General features: G+C 38.3%; 1 protein-coding gene across 2 annotated transcripts; it reads right to left on the bottom strand.

Moving 5' to 3' along the window:
* Positions 1–8279: 8279 nt before the first annotated feature.
* rxfp3.2b (relaxin family peptide receptor 3.2b) lies at positions 8280–11338 on the bottom strand. 2 transcript variants are annotated; one of them, XM_044130144.1, is made up of 2 exons: positions 11006–11322; positions 8280–10910 (listed from the first exon to the last, which is right to left on the bottom strand). In XM_044130144.1, exons 1-2 carry the CDS (start codon positions 11182–11184, stop codon positions 9989–9991), a joined length of 1101 nt encoding a protein of 366 aa, XP_043986079.1. In that variant the 5' UTR covers positions 11185–11322; the 3' UTR covers positions 8280–9988. The 2 variants fall into 2 exon arrangements, with proteins under 2 accessions (XP_043986079.1, XP_043986078.1); XM_044130143.1 differs by having other exon boundaries at positions 8280–11338.
* Between the last annotated feature and the right edge of the window lie 5910 nt (positions 11339–17248).

Genomic DNA, 17248 nt, shown 5'->3' with positions numbered 1-17248 from the left:
CGTCTTTTCATTTTAATCCCATAAAATGTTTGACTTGCTCCATTTTTCTTCAACTTTTCAAGACTTCAAAGATTTTCGGTGCTCCAGTCGGTTCTACTTTTACCCCCTTAGTGATAATGACACAAACTACAAATGACCTGTATGGAAACGGTGCATCACACCTGCAGCAACAGCAGCTGTCACAATGCCACCTCTTTTATTATCAAGCCATGTAAGCTGATGACAGACAGACAGAAATTTAATCAAAATTTTCAAACATCAATAAAACAGACATTTGTTCTTTGAGCAAAAAAAAAAAAAAAAATGGTGGATGTTCAACTTACAGTTGAACTTGGGGTTGCTGCATATTGATTTAAAATCTGACACTGACTGTTTCAGAGTCTCCTTTTTTCCGTGTCTTGAACATCTGAATGCTCACTGAGCTGGAAAATAGGTCAACATGGAAAATGTGTTTGAAACAAACAAGAAGGAGTTAAAAATAACCTGTAAGTATTCAGTGTTTTTTCGCTATCTTTCCATATATTACACAAGAGAGCTTTCCAGCGGCACAAAGTGATCTGTTTGTGTTCACACACATTTCCACGCGCATCCAGTCTGAGACATTAAAACAGGATATCATTATTCACTACACATTTCTATTTGGTTGGCACTCTGCTTGAAATATATTACTACCATCAATAGCAGATTTTAGAAACAGTCTGTTACTAAACTAACAGATTAAACATTTTGTTTGGGGAAAAACTTTTGATCTGCCATAATGTGTTGCTTATGAGATCCTTTAGAAACATTATTTTTACAATAGTAAAATGTTGCATAAATGTTGATAAGTGTTCTTTTTCTACCTAATAGCTGACGTAAAAAGAAAAAGACTTTTCTTTTTCTTTTTCTTTTTTTTTTTGGCAATGTGTCTTTGAGACTGACAAACTTGTCATCAACACTCAGTTCATTAATTGTCTTCACATTTTATAAAAAAAAAAGAAGTAATAAACCCACGGCAACATTGGACGTTCAGCCCAGATAATGCTGTTAACCGTGAAATGGTTATTAATTTTTATAGAAAGGTACTCCAGAGTCCATTCATCAGCAGTATTTTATTTTTCCATCCTGAAATTTTGCTTCAGATGAGAGTACGTCAAAGCTGCTGATGGAGACAGAGGGTTTAGTTAGAGCAAACAGGTCTGGGGTCATTGCTGAGGACAGTCTTTGGTTAAGTATTATCTCTTCATTACATTGATGACACAGATTGGAACATCGAATATACAGTAGCAGAATAGAAAATGAGCAGATGGTCAATTAGATATAATTACATTGCAATGTCACAACATTTTTATGGGCAGTAAATCCTCTTGATACTTATTTGTAATTAACAAAAATATTACAAATAATTATTTGTTTGTCTTTTCTATTGTCATTTTTAATGTATGACAGACATTTTTTTTATTTTAATTTAATTTTGTAGTCATGAGCATTGACGGTTTTGTATCGAGATTGACATTCACATAGGATGTAATAAATATGAATACTTATTACAACATGTCTTTATGAACCATGCAGCCATTTCCTTCCACTTTATAAAAATGCAGTACTTTATAAGAATAAAAATGAAGTTGGAAATGACAACAGGAAAGCTGAATGAGACTTTTTTAGGAGTTTGGTGCTTGTGGTAAACGTGATGATGACTACAATCACCAACAAGAAAATATTGATGATAGTGCATGAGCAAAACCACTAAGCTGATGACTGAGTAGAAGATTTCTTCACAATTATTGTTAAAGCGGTCTTCTAAATAGCAGCTGTTCTTTTTAAACCTTCTCTAATTCCCAACCCAAGAACAATTATTAACCTGAGTTACAGGATGTCAGGAATTTGGTGTTGCAAGTCTAACAACCACACGACCAAATAAATGAGACTGATGTGTGCTTTTGCCCCTGCCTCCCTCAGGACAGCCTGACCAGTATGATAACGGCATTCTCTGGACATGGGCGACAAAATGGAGCCGCGGCTCCATTTTGGCTCGGTGTGTCCACAGCTTTTCCGCCTGCTGACCTGGGCTTCATTTACACGTCAGAGGAGAACTGATAAAGCTTGAACTACTGGCTGGTATTTTAGTTCATCTATTCTTTCTTACGGCTTGGCGAGATCATCATTAGCGGGGAAAAGGTCAGAGAGACGACAGCAGTCAGTGCGGCTTGGTTCATCGGCACTGCTGCTGCAGGTGACCCAAGACTTTTTGTGAAAGGAAAGAAGGTTATTTGAATTTAGCCTTTAAACATATCTGATTCAAAGCTTCAGCCGATTGTACATGGGACGCTTGCAATGACACGTTGATCTGGGCTCTCTTAATGTGGAGACAGTTTGGCCTCTTAGAGGGCAAATGCGTTAAACTCTTAACAGCTCCGGCTTTTAGTGAAACGCCTTGACAGGTAATGGATAGGTTGTCATAAAATCTTTGTACTGATAATCACGGATTTTGCAAAATTGCTTCTAATGACCTTTTCTTGTTCAGGTTTCTAATCAACTCTACAATGAGCTTGACATTTTGGGTTCAGATTGGGAGCTTTGAAAGTTGCGCTGCCCAGTTAAATAGGAAACTGCTGTAATTGTTGACGTTTTCAGATCAAGTAGAAGAAAGAAAATAGAAATCAGTCAAGCCATTGCATGTTACTACAATAGCATTTAAGTTAACAGCAAGAGCTTTCACTGATGGAAAACATTAAGGATCAGCAGTCCTTACATCAGGTAAGATCTGGTTTTAATAAAGACCAAAAGGGTTTATTTGGGGCAACCAATTCACCAATTTAAGAGCAAATTGTGTTTTAAAATTCCCCTTGATGGCAGAAAGTGTCTTTGCATGTTAATTTAAGAGAAGCCATACTGGGAGTGCTGGCCAGGAAATGGCAAATCGATGGACTTTTAAAGGAATGCATAATGTAATTTGGCAGTGATGCAAACCTCCATTTTATATTAACCCCCAGACTTCCTGGTGAATGTCACCCTCTGGTTTACCTGAATAATAACTTTAATCTATTTTCAGGACGTTCTCTGAACTACATCGTCTCCTTTGTTGATCTGCAGGGATTTCACATTCAGTGGGAAGTGTTTTTTTTTTTTTTTTTTTTTTTTTTTTTTTTTTTTTTTACATAGTCTTGTTTTCCCCCTGGGAAAAATAAAAAGAAAACAGGATTTTTGAGATTTATCTCAGTGTGATGGCATTATTGTGGGTATGCCACAGAGTGTGAAGCTGCCGGGACGCTTGAATGACTCAAACAACCGAAGAAACAGCTGAGCAAAGACATATGAGAAGATACTTATTTTTTTCTGAGAAGCATAGCTGGTTTTGAGTATAGATTATGTGTTTACTCTAAATTTAATCCGGTTTAACATGGTTTTAAATTGAACAATCCTTTGTACATTGTGTTTTTTTTGTTTTTTTTTTTCACTTAGGTCACACCACTTTATAAGTGAATTCAAATTAAAGATGCACATTTTATTGTTGTGGTGTGACTGTGAGGTTGACTTTATTTATACATCAGACAAATATTAAATGAAACATATTGTGAAGAGAAAGAAAAATATGACATGATTTTATTTTGCATATACTGCTTTATAGCTACTTTAGAACCACAATTCATAGCAAAACTGCAAATCTCGTGGTAAATGTCTATTCTTGCATTCCAGGCTTCAACTGTGTTTAGTTTCACTTCTCTGAATGCTGCTGATGGAAAAAAAAAAATTTAAATTCCATGATTCTGCCACTACCATGTTTCACCATGGGCGTGGTGTGCTAAAAGAGGGTATTATGTAAATTCAACCTTTATTTTTTTAGCTTTATATTGTGTTGTAAAGATATAACTTCATGACTTCTGAAGGCAGAGGGTTGCACTGGATTTATGGGGATCAGGGTTCAGGGAACCTGGTACAAATTAAAGTCATTATTTGCAAAATATGTGTCCCCTATACTGAACTTTCCACTTATGCACAATAATGTGTTGGTTTATTAAAAATAAATAAATAAATAAATTCCATTAAAATGTATTAGCTTGTTTTGATAGCAAGACAAATATAGAAAGACCTATAAAGTATGAAGTTTTTTAAAGTACTGCAGAAAGCAGCTTGATATTTCATCTTTTCATTGTAATAATTGATAGTCATTATGAGTCTTGACTCAAAAATCATCACTTTTACCACTGCTGTTTGCTTCAGCTGCAAACTTCTATCAGTAGATTAAATTTCTTTGGGGATTTTTTAAAATTACATTGATTCAGTTAAACTAATTGCATTGAATCATAAAAAACAAACAAACAAACAAAAAAAAAAACACTGGAAATGGCAAAATATTAAGATCTTATTGTGAGTTCCCCTGTCTGTTTACCATGCCTATATAAGATGTGAGCCTGAGTGAGGTTAATGCTTCCTTTACTTTTTAGACTCTGCTAAAATATCTCGTCCTGGTTGAAAAAGTCAGCTCTCCTGACTTTGAGCTTGTGTATCACTAATGAGAGCCAATTAGATATTCTGGAGATGCAACTGTTCGGCCATCATTAGTCCTCCGAGAAAGGTCATCACCAAGGGTGTTGTGCAACCCTCCACTACTACTTCCTGTCGCAGTGGGAATTTAGATGAGTATTTATCAAACAGGCTGACGTGAATGGTGGTTACAGTAAGTGCATGTTTATTAGTCTGTTAGCTGTCAGTTAAAAATCCATTAACTTGGTTGTATGTCAGTGCTGCGCTCGGGTGGGGGACGGTGGGGGAGGGATGAGAAGACTTAAATGGACGCTTTGAAAGTCAGATGTGAATGCAAGAAGCACGGAAAGTGACAGAAACCCTGCCCTGGTGCACTTTCACAAAAATATGAAGTGTCAACATGACACTCCTCCTGTATATATTATCAGCTCTGTGCCTCATGGCTTCACTTCCTATGCTCTCCTTTGAGACAGGTCATCTTTGAGTCCTTCGCTAAGGACATCTCTACTTTTTTTCTGCAAATGCTCAAAAGACTTTTTTTTTGTTGTTGTTGTTTTTGAATTGCTTCATGATAACTGGCAGAAACACACTCTATATGGAAAGCTCTCTCGGGAATAGCCCTAACTTTTCAAAGGTGTTTCATTATAACCACAAACTACTTTATGCTCTACTCAGTCCATCCATACCTGCAAGAATCAGAATCGATTAAAAGTCCTGATAAGGTTCATTGTGTTTCACAAGAGGAGAGTGTATGGTAATGTTGTTTGTAAGTCTTTGATCATCCTCTGGATATAAATGCTGTGCTGGGGCTCAAAACAGGAATAAGAAGCCAAGCTGGATTTTATGTAGAATGCGGAGCAGGTATGAACAATTGTGTTGCAATTGTTCATTTGCTTTGCTTTATGAGCTTGCATATTTGGGACTGAGTGGGGATCTCTTGGCTGTGGAAATGAAGCAGATCCTGAAATGTGTTCTCTGATTTGCAAAGCTGACTTCAGAATTTAAACACGCTGATTGAAGAAGTACCCCTCATTCACATGTAGATGGTTAAACTGCAGCTCTCTACACATCGGGAACTTTAGAACAGTGAGGAGAATGAGAAATGGTGTCAGGCAAACACATTGCTAACACCTGTTAATGACGCAACAGAGTACAGGAAGAGGAAGAGGTAACCTTTTTAAAAATACATGATTAACCCTAACCCTAACCCCTAATATAAAGATATTATATGTGAAAATCTCATTTAAATTTTGGTTATTTGTTGATGCAACTGATGTTCATCAGATTGACTATTAACCAATGCAAAAGCTATGCATTGGTTAATTAACAAATATCTCAGCTATATGATGAATCAGATCTCAAATGCTGTTTCAAATTCCATGCTCCTTGAACCACAGGTGAAGGAGAAGGTGCGGCGGTTACTTTTAATAAGTTGCGGAAAATCAATTCAATTCAATCAATTCAATTCAAGTTCACCTCCTTCGGCCTTCCTGTGACTGTCTCACTAACAGTCAAACAGCAAAACAAAGGAGACAAATCATTTCCTTTTGTTCTTCAATTTTGTGAGAAACTTCAGATTTATTTACCCTACTGCTGATTATGTTCTTTATAATAGATTGCTTAAATGTTAATTGGTGTAGATGTTAATGATAGTTTGACTGCTGCCTTCATGATTATCTTAGGCTTTGCTTTACTCTTGGTCTGCCCCGTTATTTTCTTCGCAGTCCTTCTGGTAATAATTCCTTGCTTTACAATGAAATAGTGTGCATTTTACTAGCATGTAAAGATATTTAACCATGAAGAGTATGCCTCACCTCAGCATTGCCCTCTGCACATCTGACAATGCAGCATACGTGGATGGACGTCTCCAGCAAACCCAGGCTTGAATTTATGCTTTTGGACATATCAAAATCCTGCCCAACATAAATGAATGTCATTTGAATCAAAACATGGCCGCTCCTCAAGCGTCCCAACAACATCTCAGTAATAACGTCACTCACGGTTTATCCAAGGGCTCAGCAAACTGAGCCATTTTGCCATCAGTCCAGCTAAATAAATAACAACATTTTATTTCTATTTTTAGGTTTTAAAAGACAAGCACAAAACTTTATTGGCGTCTGGACATTTATGGCAAATTACGGAAAACAAAATAAAATAAACAAATAAATAAATAAAAAGAGTGCATAGTTTCTCACTGAAGAACAGGAAAAATATCACTGTTCCTCTTGGTGTCAATGTGGTGAAAATTCATTGCAGTTGTTTAATGACAAAAAAGCAAAACTGCTTAAACCTACATTTTGTTTATTTATGCAATTTTGTATCCCTTAAAAAAACACTAGCAGGACAAAGCAAAAACATATTTACCAAACGTAAGAAGGATTTGTCTGTGGTTATGTTTTAATAATGTGATTTATTTCCTTGCATTTCAAGCCATATAACATGTTTCCAGATATATCAGCATTAGTGGTGACATAAAGCAAGGGGACAACAATTAAATATTGTTTTTAGCAGTATTCCAGTGCCAGTGTGCAGGCATGGAAAAAAATTGCCACTCCCAAAATTACGATGAACAGAAGAATGGATCCAAGATTTCTCTCAGAGTTCCTTCCATTAATACCTGAAGAATGTTGGAAAGAAGATGGCACTGCGCTTTTGAGAAATCTCCTTGCGACGCTGGAACTGCTCATTATAAATCATTGATAAAAGAGAACGAGGACAACGAGGGCTCTTTTCAGCACTGCCTTGCTGAAACGATCCGCCGCTTTGTTGAGCCATTCTGTCCATCAGCAGTGGAGATTACATGAGCTAACAAATTAACACTCACAAAAAAAAATGCTTTTTTGATCTGTCAAGGTTTCTTAAACAAGAAAAATGTATATTCAAATAATCTTGTAATCTGAATCTCTATTCAACTAGTGTTTGACATTTCTTCCTTATTTTGAGTTCTTAATCAGCCGATAACAATATTTATTCCTGCCTTAAAACCATCACCTTCGGTTTTAGCAAATGGCCATAAATCCAAATCCCCCTTTATGATAAAAGTTGACACCAAACAACCTTTTAAAAATCAGATAAGTGTCGACATGTGCTCAAATCTTTCAATTTGAAGTTCATTCAAGGTTAAAGGCTCATGATTGCACAGAAAATAGCTCTGGTAACCATTTGCTTTTAGAGAGCAAAACATATTCTGGACCTATTCCAGCTACATTTACTACATTTAGTCCCCACATTCTGTTGTACATGCTTAAAAGGCTTTTAAAAGTCAAGTCAAAACAAGAATCTGATAAATTTCTGTTTTTTGTAAAGTTTGACTTATGGTCACACATCACTGAGATATTGATTTTCCATGATTGGACTGTTCCTTTTTTTACTTCATTCTGTGAGCTTATATCACCAGAGCGCACAACTTAATCTCTTATTGTGACGATGATGATTCATAGGTAGCTTTATCCCTTCAGGGAAATGAAACAAATCAGCTGCTGGTTGTGGTACCCAGCAGATTCAAAGGATGAACCCGAAGCTTTCAGTCATATTTCAGGTGAAACAAGCTGCAGAGGAGTGGTCAGCACTGCCTTTTAAAGCTTAAATAAAAAAAAAAAAAAAAAAAAATAGAACCGTCAATGTAATTAAAATTGTAGATTTTACGCCAACCAGGTGGCAAACAGACTCTTCAGTTTTCATGCAACATTTAAAATATGGGGCTTTTTATTATTATTATTATTATTATTATTATTATTATTATTATTATTATTATTATTATGCCAATATTGCCTCATGAATCAAGTCACGTGACACATTATTTATCCGCTGGCTGTGAAGGTCTGACAGCACAAAACCAAAAACACAAGGAGGAGTTAATCGATTATTACAGTTTAATAGGAATCAAATTAAAAACTCACAAAGCCACAACTAAAGCAAACAGCATTAATTAGCAGTGTTTAAGTAGCATTAAATTTGAAGCCATACTTCAAATTGTCATCTTAGCTCATTGCCGTTTGCGTGAGACAGATGAGAAGCTACTTGTGCTAAGAGCATGTGAAAGCACTTAAAAATCACTACAGCACATCATATTCAGCATCAGCGCTAAATCATTTTGAGTATGCATTATTATGCTATGAGTTACATGAGATCTACAGACGAGAATGTGCCACATTCTCTCATCTCAGCTCACCGGAAGGGAACGAGAAAAGCTTTCCTCGGTTTGATGAACATTCAAACTGCACTTCTTTGCTCCTGGATTACTTTAGATGCTGTCGTCGACTGAAAAGCTGTGGTGCGAGAATCAAGTCTCATTATTGAATGCTTACACAAGACATAAACATTTTTTTTCTTTTTGATGTGATGCCCTCCTGCCAATGCAGCCTTCATTTTATTTGTAGTGTGTCAGTCAATCCCCTTTTATTAATTACTTAAAGAACAAACTTTCATCTGCAAAAGAAACCAGAACAATTCATGATATGCTTTTGCTCCTCTTACATTTTCTAATCTTGTGCCTCGGTAAGTGCGTAATTATACAGAAAAACAAATGCGGGTGTTGCATTTAAAACTGTTTTAGAAAAATAACTCATTTATATAAATGAATGACCTGTTTTTTTAAAAAATGATGAAAGTTTTATGCAAAATCTAAATTATTCATGTGCAATCTGACAATTCTGCTGCTGTGAGAAAGCGAGTTAAGTGTTGCCGTTAGTGGAAGCAAGTAAAGTGAGTGGCAGTTTTTCCATTTCTGTGCAGTCGACGCTGTGTATGTGCTCGGATTGCATTAGCGGCGTATGATTAGATGTCCTGAGACATGAATCCTGTAGCAATCTCGAGGACTTCTGGTCCTTAAGGATAACATTTATCTTAACAACTGTACATTTATTTTGGCAAGGCCTTTTTATTTGGAGGGTTTTCAAGGTTTCTCCTTATTTATTCATTCATTCAGTGTAGATAATTTTTCCAACAGAATACAGTAAACAGCGACTGTTGTACAATTTATGCCGGAAAAAATAAATACCGTTTTTTTATGTTTTTATTTTTTACTTTTATCACAAATATACTAATTGAATTAATGATTTGTCTTGTATTTGAAGTAAAGGTACGTTTTTTGCACATTATAGATTTGCCTTTGTTCTGATTTGTTTATATTTACCGTTTGGATTTGGACTAGGTGACACTAACAACAGCAGAGAAAATGGCTGGCATGAAATAAAATCCTTTTATCAGACTGATCTCGCTCTATATATACAAATATATTTTTGAGACCAAAGAGCAGGGCTGCCTCTGACACAAAGTGGGCGGGAGAGCTACCAGAACAACAGAACTGTGTGAAATTGGTACACAACCCACAGTGCTATCCGCTGTGATTATGTTATTTCCAACAACCAAAGAGAAACGTAATTTTCTTTTTTTTTGTTATGGTTTTGAAAAGAAAGGAAAAACTTTCCATCCCTCAGCAAGCTGCCCTAAATCAATACAGAAGGTACACTCTCTGAGTTAGCTGTTCTCGCTTCCTCACATCCGAAACAGGTTGTAATGCTCAGACATCCATTGGAACCAGAACCAGAACGGTTGGCGCCTCAGCCACTTTGGTCTTGCGACGCAGCAGGCGAGTCAAGCTCCTGAAGGATGGCGTAGCGCGGAGGAGGAGCTCCTTGAGTCCTGCCCGAAACTCCTGGCGAATCAGGCAGTAGAGTACAGGGTTGAGGCAGCTGTTGGTGTGCGCCAGGCACACGGTCAGCGGGAAGGCGTAGGCCTGCACGTTGTAGAATGCATTGCTAAATGGAACAAGGTCAAACTTTATAAGTACACCCCAGAGCGTGAGAGCCTGATTGGGCAGCCAGCACAGAAAGAATGACAGAACCACTATGACAATCGACTTGGTGACTTTGGAGCGCCGGTTCAGGCGGCCTTGTTTGGCCTCTGGATCAGCTGCTCCGGTGATGCGACGGCTGAGGATGACTCGCAGCAGGAGCAGATAGCAGACAGTGATTATGATCAGAGGAATAAGGAACCCCAGCAGGACCTTTTGTAGTTGGTACAGACCCAAAAGAAGCTGTGGATCCCAGTTGCCAGAGTCCGGAAAGCGGACCAGGCACAGCTCCTCATCCGACACCTCAGCACTGGTGGAGTAGATGGCATGCGGCAAAGTAGCCAGCAGAGAGACGGCCCAGATGCCGAGGCTGGTCCACTTTGCCCTGGACGCAGCCGCCCTCCGGCTGTGCATCTTCAGAGCCGAGGAGATGGTGTAATACCTTGCCACGCTCATCGCAGTGAGAAAAAACACGCTGGCGTACATGTTCATGGTGGTGACAGAGCTGATGATTTTGCACATGACCCGGCCAAAAGGCCAGCGGAAGTCCAGCGCCGTGTCCACCGCCCAGAAGGGTAAAGTCAGAACAAACTGCAGGTCTGTGATGGCCAGCCCCATCACAAAGCAGTTTATGGATGACTGCTTCTGCCTGTGGCGGGAGTGGAGCAGATACAGAGCCAGTGAGTTCCCCACCAAACCCAGAGCGCAGACTATGGAGTACACACACGCTATCATCACACGCACCACCAAGCTGGAGCTGTCTCCTTGTAATTCCATGATGGATTCCCTGGTAAGGAGCTGCAGCCAGCAGTACAGCGACAGATTGCTGGTGGCTGAACCCACGCTCCCACTTCCAGGGTGATCCTCCTGGAACATCTGCTGCTCACATGGCTCTGGGGCCAGTGTTTGGACTTCAGTCTCATTCAGCGGCATGGCTGCACTTTTCTTCTCATATGTCCACAAAATCAGGAAGCTGCAAACACAGACGAGACATTTTGCATTCGAGGCATTTGAAGCATCCCTGTTGCATTAGGAGGTGTCCACGCTGGACCAGCCACAGATGCAATCCACTACCACGGCTCTCCCCCTCTCGTCCCCTCTGTCTGACTACTTGCAGCTCGCAGCGCGTCGCGGCCGTTTATAGCTGCCACATGAACGCGCACGGTCCCCAACTCGGAGCGAGACGATTGGAAGAAATCCATCCTCCGACTTCTGCTGCATCCAAGTCTCACAGAAAAGGAGAGAGATCTAAAATATTTTAGACAGGAAGAAGATTAAAAAGAAAAAAGAAAAAGAAAAATACACGACAAGTTTTTCTTTCTGAGCATTTGCGCAAACACATTAAGTCCCAAGGTAATTATTGAAAAATAAAATGTCCTCCATATCAACATAGATTGTTGGTAGAAAAAAAAAAGTTATTCATAATTTAAAACCATGAGATTAAAAATTTAAACATAAAACTTATTAAACGGGTTAAATGACAAAAATGAAAAAGAAACGAGCAGAAATTACGAGGCAAATGTGCAATAGATCAATCAACAAATAAAACCATATATTTGTTATATAACACAAAACAAATCGGGGGTTGAAGTTGGGGCGGGGTCTGTAAGTAGACGTACACCTTGGTTTGCTTTCAACCTTGTTTGAACTTGAGGATGCTGTCAGCACGGAACAGACTCGCTTTTACTGAAACCAGAATAGGAACTCGCAAAAACAGTTAATTTTCTTAGGCAAAAAAAGATTAAAAGATATACTTACTTGTTAGGTTTTTCATAAACACCTATCTGAAGTACTTTGTGTATTAGTACTGACATCGCATATTTTTTGGAGATTTAAAAATATTTACAAATAGATCAAATTAAAATCCAGAATAACTCACACCAGGGAAATAGATAGATTAAAAATTAAACAACTGAATAGATAGGTTATGGGTAATCCTCACACATTGTCATAGTGTATGATTTTTGGAAACAAACTGATTATGTTTAGGTTTGGTTTATTGTTCTTTGCATCTTTGTGCCTATTCAATTCTATAACGTTATATGTTTATTTCAAAATGTGCCAAAAACGAAATGATAATAGAGGCTTTTCATGCGTTTTTGCATGTTGAAATAAAGTAAAGGGGGAAATATGTTTTATTTCCTAAATAGCTCCAAACACCAAGTTCTGGAGGGGCTAATGAATAATTACAAGCGTGAGGTATGTATGGGCAAGCAGACTATAATAAATTGGCTGCTTGGGAAAGGCGAGGTTTGACTGTGGTCCTGCTCCCGTTTCTAATTTAATATATTCACTTCCTAAAATACACTTTATTTAGGAATTAGGGGAATTCTGACACTAATTTGCTTGCACTGCTGTTTATTGAGGGATATCAGTACAAAGAAGACAATACGAATACACAAAACACTTCAGATATTTCTGAAAAACCTCACAAGTACATATATCTTTTATTTCTTTGTAATTGACTGTGGCTACATCAAAAAATGTCAACAACATAAAAATATGAAAAAAGGTTTGAAGGGTAATAATAAGTTTGTAAGGCATTTCGACAACTACATCTACTGCCCTGTTAAAGTAATCCTTCACTGAAAAACTCTGAACAAATCGAAAGGATGGGAGAGGGAGAGGGAAAAAAAATTAATCTGCCCACTTTTAATCCAGTGCAACCCACTTGCTGTCATCTTAACAACCGCTAAACTGCTAAACTCTCAGGCAGCAGTGACAGTAGGCCTGGTTTAAAATGTAAAACTTTCTAATCTGTGGTGATGAATAAATCTGCACACACTGGGTGGAATTAGCAAACTATGTTTTACAAGTTTCATACTAAGCCTTTTTAAATTTGTGAAGCAATACACACTGTAAAACAAGTAAGGAAGAGGTTGGAGAGCACTTTGTCCATATGCAAAATTACCTGACTTGCAAATCAGTACCTACATTTTAAGTTTTTTCTGTGACTTACAAAAGTACTTATACCCCTTGAATCATGCTATATGACACTTTTTATTATCAGGACCAGGGAAGATGTTGAGAGGTGATGGGAAGATGGATGGAGCGAAATACATGGCAATCTTGAAAAAGTAAAAATACAAAAGTGAGGCTTAGGTAAACATAGCCAGACTGACAAGGAAATGCATATTACTCTCCACTCCATCTGACTGATCATGAGCTCTTTTGGAAAAATGCAAAGTTGATTACAGCATCAGCCTCGCGTCACAGAGGTTGCTTGAAAATGTTGCTGTTTTATTTTTGTTGCTCTGGCACATGCAATTAACATAAGCTACACACAAAAGTTTGTGAGGAAGCACCTAATTATTTGAAACAAAGACTTTGAGTAAGTTGGTGTGCGCTGACGTGTCTGCGGGTTCTAACAGCTGAAATAACAATGAAGTGGTTTGGCTGTTCAGAATGAACCTGCAGCTGTCAGCTGGCAACAGATGGGCATTTGGTCAGGTCCTGCTCCGAGCATAAATATTCAAAATGCAGGTTAAACCTGAGCCCATCTGCATCGGTTCACAGAATGCAGAAAAATCTGACAGAGCTCAATGTCAGCCCTTCTACACCTTTAGTGTTATACGCTGATAGGTCTCACAATTGCTGCAACCCCGAAATGACGGAACAGTTTAAAGCAGAAAGTAAACTGCTTATGTGTAAGAGAACGCTGAAACAATTTTAATGTAAAAAAAAAGAAGAAGCCAGCCAAGCTGGCTTTGGGCAGTCGGGATCACCTTGGGAATGATTAGTATTCCACAGCAGAAATAGGATCAATTTCAGATTGTCATCTGCTAGGCAAATATTTGATGTGGACTGTACTCTAAGTGAACAATTTTGCTGTCAAACATCTCCAGCCACAACTGCAAGGCCCCCCCGCTTAAATAATTTAAAATGCACACATTTACAAATTTCGCCTCTGCAAGGTTGTGTGTCTGTGTGTGTGTTCGAAACCCTCTAAGGCAGGGGTTTTCAAAGTATGAAAGGGTGAGCCCCCCTCCAAGGAGCACAATGCCTGCTGCGCCCCCCCCCCCCCCCACTCCCCCGCCCCAGCCGTGGAGGGGGGCGGAGGGGATTAAAGTTACTTTGAAAAAGTAACTTTAATCAGACTACTGATTACTAAAGTAACTAAGTTACACTAAAAGTAACTTTTTAGTTACTTTCAGCAGCTGCTAACAACAACGCTCTGCCTCCTGTGAAAATCACATTGATCTTTGCTAATACTTAATTGTAAGTTATTTTATAATGGTAACATCAACAATGTGTCTCCACTGATAAGGTTGAACTGAAGAGGAGATTGTACAAAAAACAGTACAAAAAATAAAAAAAACATGAGTAATTTGTGTGGTCCACTGTTGTCTGGAAAACTCTAAGAAGGATTTAAAGCCCCCCTCCCCCCAGCCTCCAGATTCTGCGTTACGCCCCTGAGTTTGATGTCGCAGCGCACAGAGCTCCTCCTGCAGCTCCACAGCTCAGATGGCTGCGACACTTACCGTAATATTAATAATTATAACGGTGCTAACTTGCCATTATAACTATTGCCAACTACGGACACGTTTATTCGTGACTGTTTTCACGTTTATTGCGCTGTTCATATTGGTCTCGATGTTTGCAGTTTTCTGGAGCGCAACGCGAAGCTCGACGTCATTCAGAGGTAATATATTAACTTGACATTAACAAAGATACAGCGGGACGGATCATCCGGGAAATGATGAACAGGGAGAGACAACTTGTTAGGGCTCTTAGGTCTTAGGGTTTTAGTTTTTATTACTAAGTGACCAAACAAAAAGAGGACAAAACATTTTGACAACCTCCAAACACTAACAAAGCAAAAATGGGCCACCATCAGTAGGTGAAATCCATTATGTCAATGCAAATTACCAAAAAAAGGTGGAGTCTTGACGCACACAAGCCTTTCATAGCAGTGAAATGTTTGTTAGGGAACTTCAGTATGCCATAGTAACACCTGACGAAAGGATCAAACAACACTACAGCTAAAAACACAGTCTACAGCTTGTGGCCATGACTCTGCAAGGCACCTATAAATTCAGGGAACATGTTGCTGAGCTGACTGGCTCCAAAGCTGAATCTAAATGTTTCCTCCTCATGGTGAGTTGTTTGCTCTGCTGAAGGGTGTCAGTGCTGTTGCCCTGGAAGCAGTTTTGACATGGTGATCACAGGCTGCGGTAATTGTAGTGACATTCAGACACTGCCACAACATCTGTGGTTCATTCAAATGACTATCCAGGTTAACACAAGCTTTTAAAACATTTCATGTTTTAAGAGTTTCTATTTTAATCTCGAGGAAAATGTTATGTCAAGGTTAATTCTGTCAAATTTAACAAGGAGTGACTGTAGCAACAGTTTGTCGGAGATAGGTATGTATGCTGTCACTTCTGATATGTCTCGCATAATCACTGTTAAATGACCTGTGTTATAAATCCATTGGCTCATGGTAGTTTTGAAGTTTGAAGTTCTGCTTTCAGTCAGTCAAGGTGAAGCTGAAAGTCATTCAGAGCACAGCCAAGTGTTGATTCAGTTTCCTTAATTGCACCAAAGTATTACAAAGAAGTTGTTTGTCTGCAGCAATTTGACTTCCACTGTCAGACACATTTAAGTAAGATTTATAACAGCGCTTTATGTGCTGGGATTTTATCTCTAATCAAGGGGATCCAATAAAAGTGTAGGATCTTATAAAGTTTTCTACTAGCACTTTTTCATCTAAATTTCTCCCATTCCTTTTCATTAAAAAGCACCCACCTTTGTTCTTATTCCCCCGATTGATTTTATCATTAAGATGAACGTTTAATTAAATTCTTGCAGTTCTCCATCCAATTGATCAAGCTGATCAAGCAATACACGATCAATGGTCAAAAGGTCAGTCTCATTTCCTTGTTTCTAAAGAGTTTCAGAATACTTAAAATGTACATGTATTAGGTTACGCAATGCACCTCGGATGGGGTGGATATGCATTCTTATCGCCTCATTTCTTCCACCTTAAAGCTGCTTAGCAGTCATTGTTTATAAGGAGATTGCATTAGGAGTGAACTTTTATAAAGTATCTACTTGATTAATGACATTATCTTCTCCAGCTTCACGGTGAACGTGGAAATCTTCATTTTAAGACAATCTACCTACGGATAACGTCGATAACAATATCCTGAGCTGGGCAGCAGAGGTGGAAATGAGCGTCTTTAATATGTTACAGAAAAAGTAATTGGAGACAGAAATGGTTTATTAAAAATAAAATTTTGTGATGTTCTTTTCCTTTGCAAGAGAGTGAAATTATCCACAGTGAAACAAGTCCCATGTGAATTGAAAAGCCACTCAGTGAGGAAGATGCCGCACCCAAAAAGCAAAACAAAACAAAAAGAAAAACAGATAACAATTTGCACCTGCACTGATGGGAAAAGTGTTTTTTTTTTTGTTTGTTTTTTTCCTGGAGGTGTGATGAAATAAAAATCAAAGTGTTCAGCCATAATGACCTCGGACTTTGGTTTTGTGTCTAGCTTTATTTTGGTGTTGGTCACTCTTTGCTTTCCTTTTCAGTTTCAAGACAAAAAGCCCCCTTCTTTTGTTCTGGACTTGTGTTTGCTTTCTGTTCCAAGTCACACTATTTAGTTATGGATGTTCTTTGGAAATCTTAGTTCCTGTTTCCTTTTTGACCTTTGTGTAGTTAAAAAATGTTTAAAGTTTCTCCTTTTTTCTGCAGTTCTTTGCTACCTATGGATTAACTATTTATTTAGGTCATGCCCTGTTACTGCTTTGTATTCTATTCCCCTGTGTGTTTTCACTTCTGTAGTTCCCTGTGAACTCTCAATGATTTTTCTCCTAATTCCTCAGTTTGACCTTGGTTACCTTTGGTTTGTCCACTGGGGTAATTACACCCTTTAGTATTTAATGTGTCTCAGTTCCTGTCATTCTCTGATAGATGTTGCGTTTTTCCCAGTTTCTTGTTTTTAAAACTTTTTAAATTCTTTTGCATTGAACCTCCAGTAA

Source organism: Gambusia affinis, linkage group LG10 (genome assembly GCF_019740435.1).
Source record: "Gambusia affinis linkage group LG10, SWU_Gaff_1.0, whole genome shotgun sequence".
In the NCBI taxonomy this organism is placed as follows: domain Eukaryota; kingdom Metazoa; phylum Chordata; class Actinopteri; order Cyprinodontiformes; family Poeciliidae; genus Gambusia; species Gambusia affinis.
The sequence above is the reverse complement of the archived record's forward strand: the minus strand, read 5'-3'. Positions and strand labels throughout refer to the sequence as shown.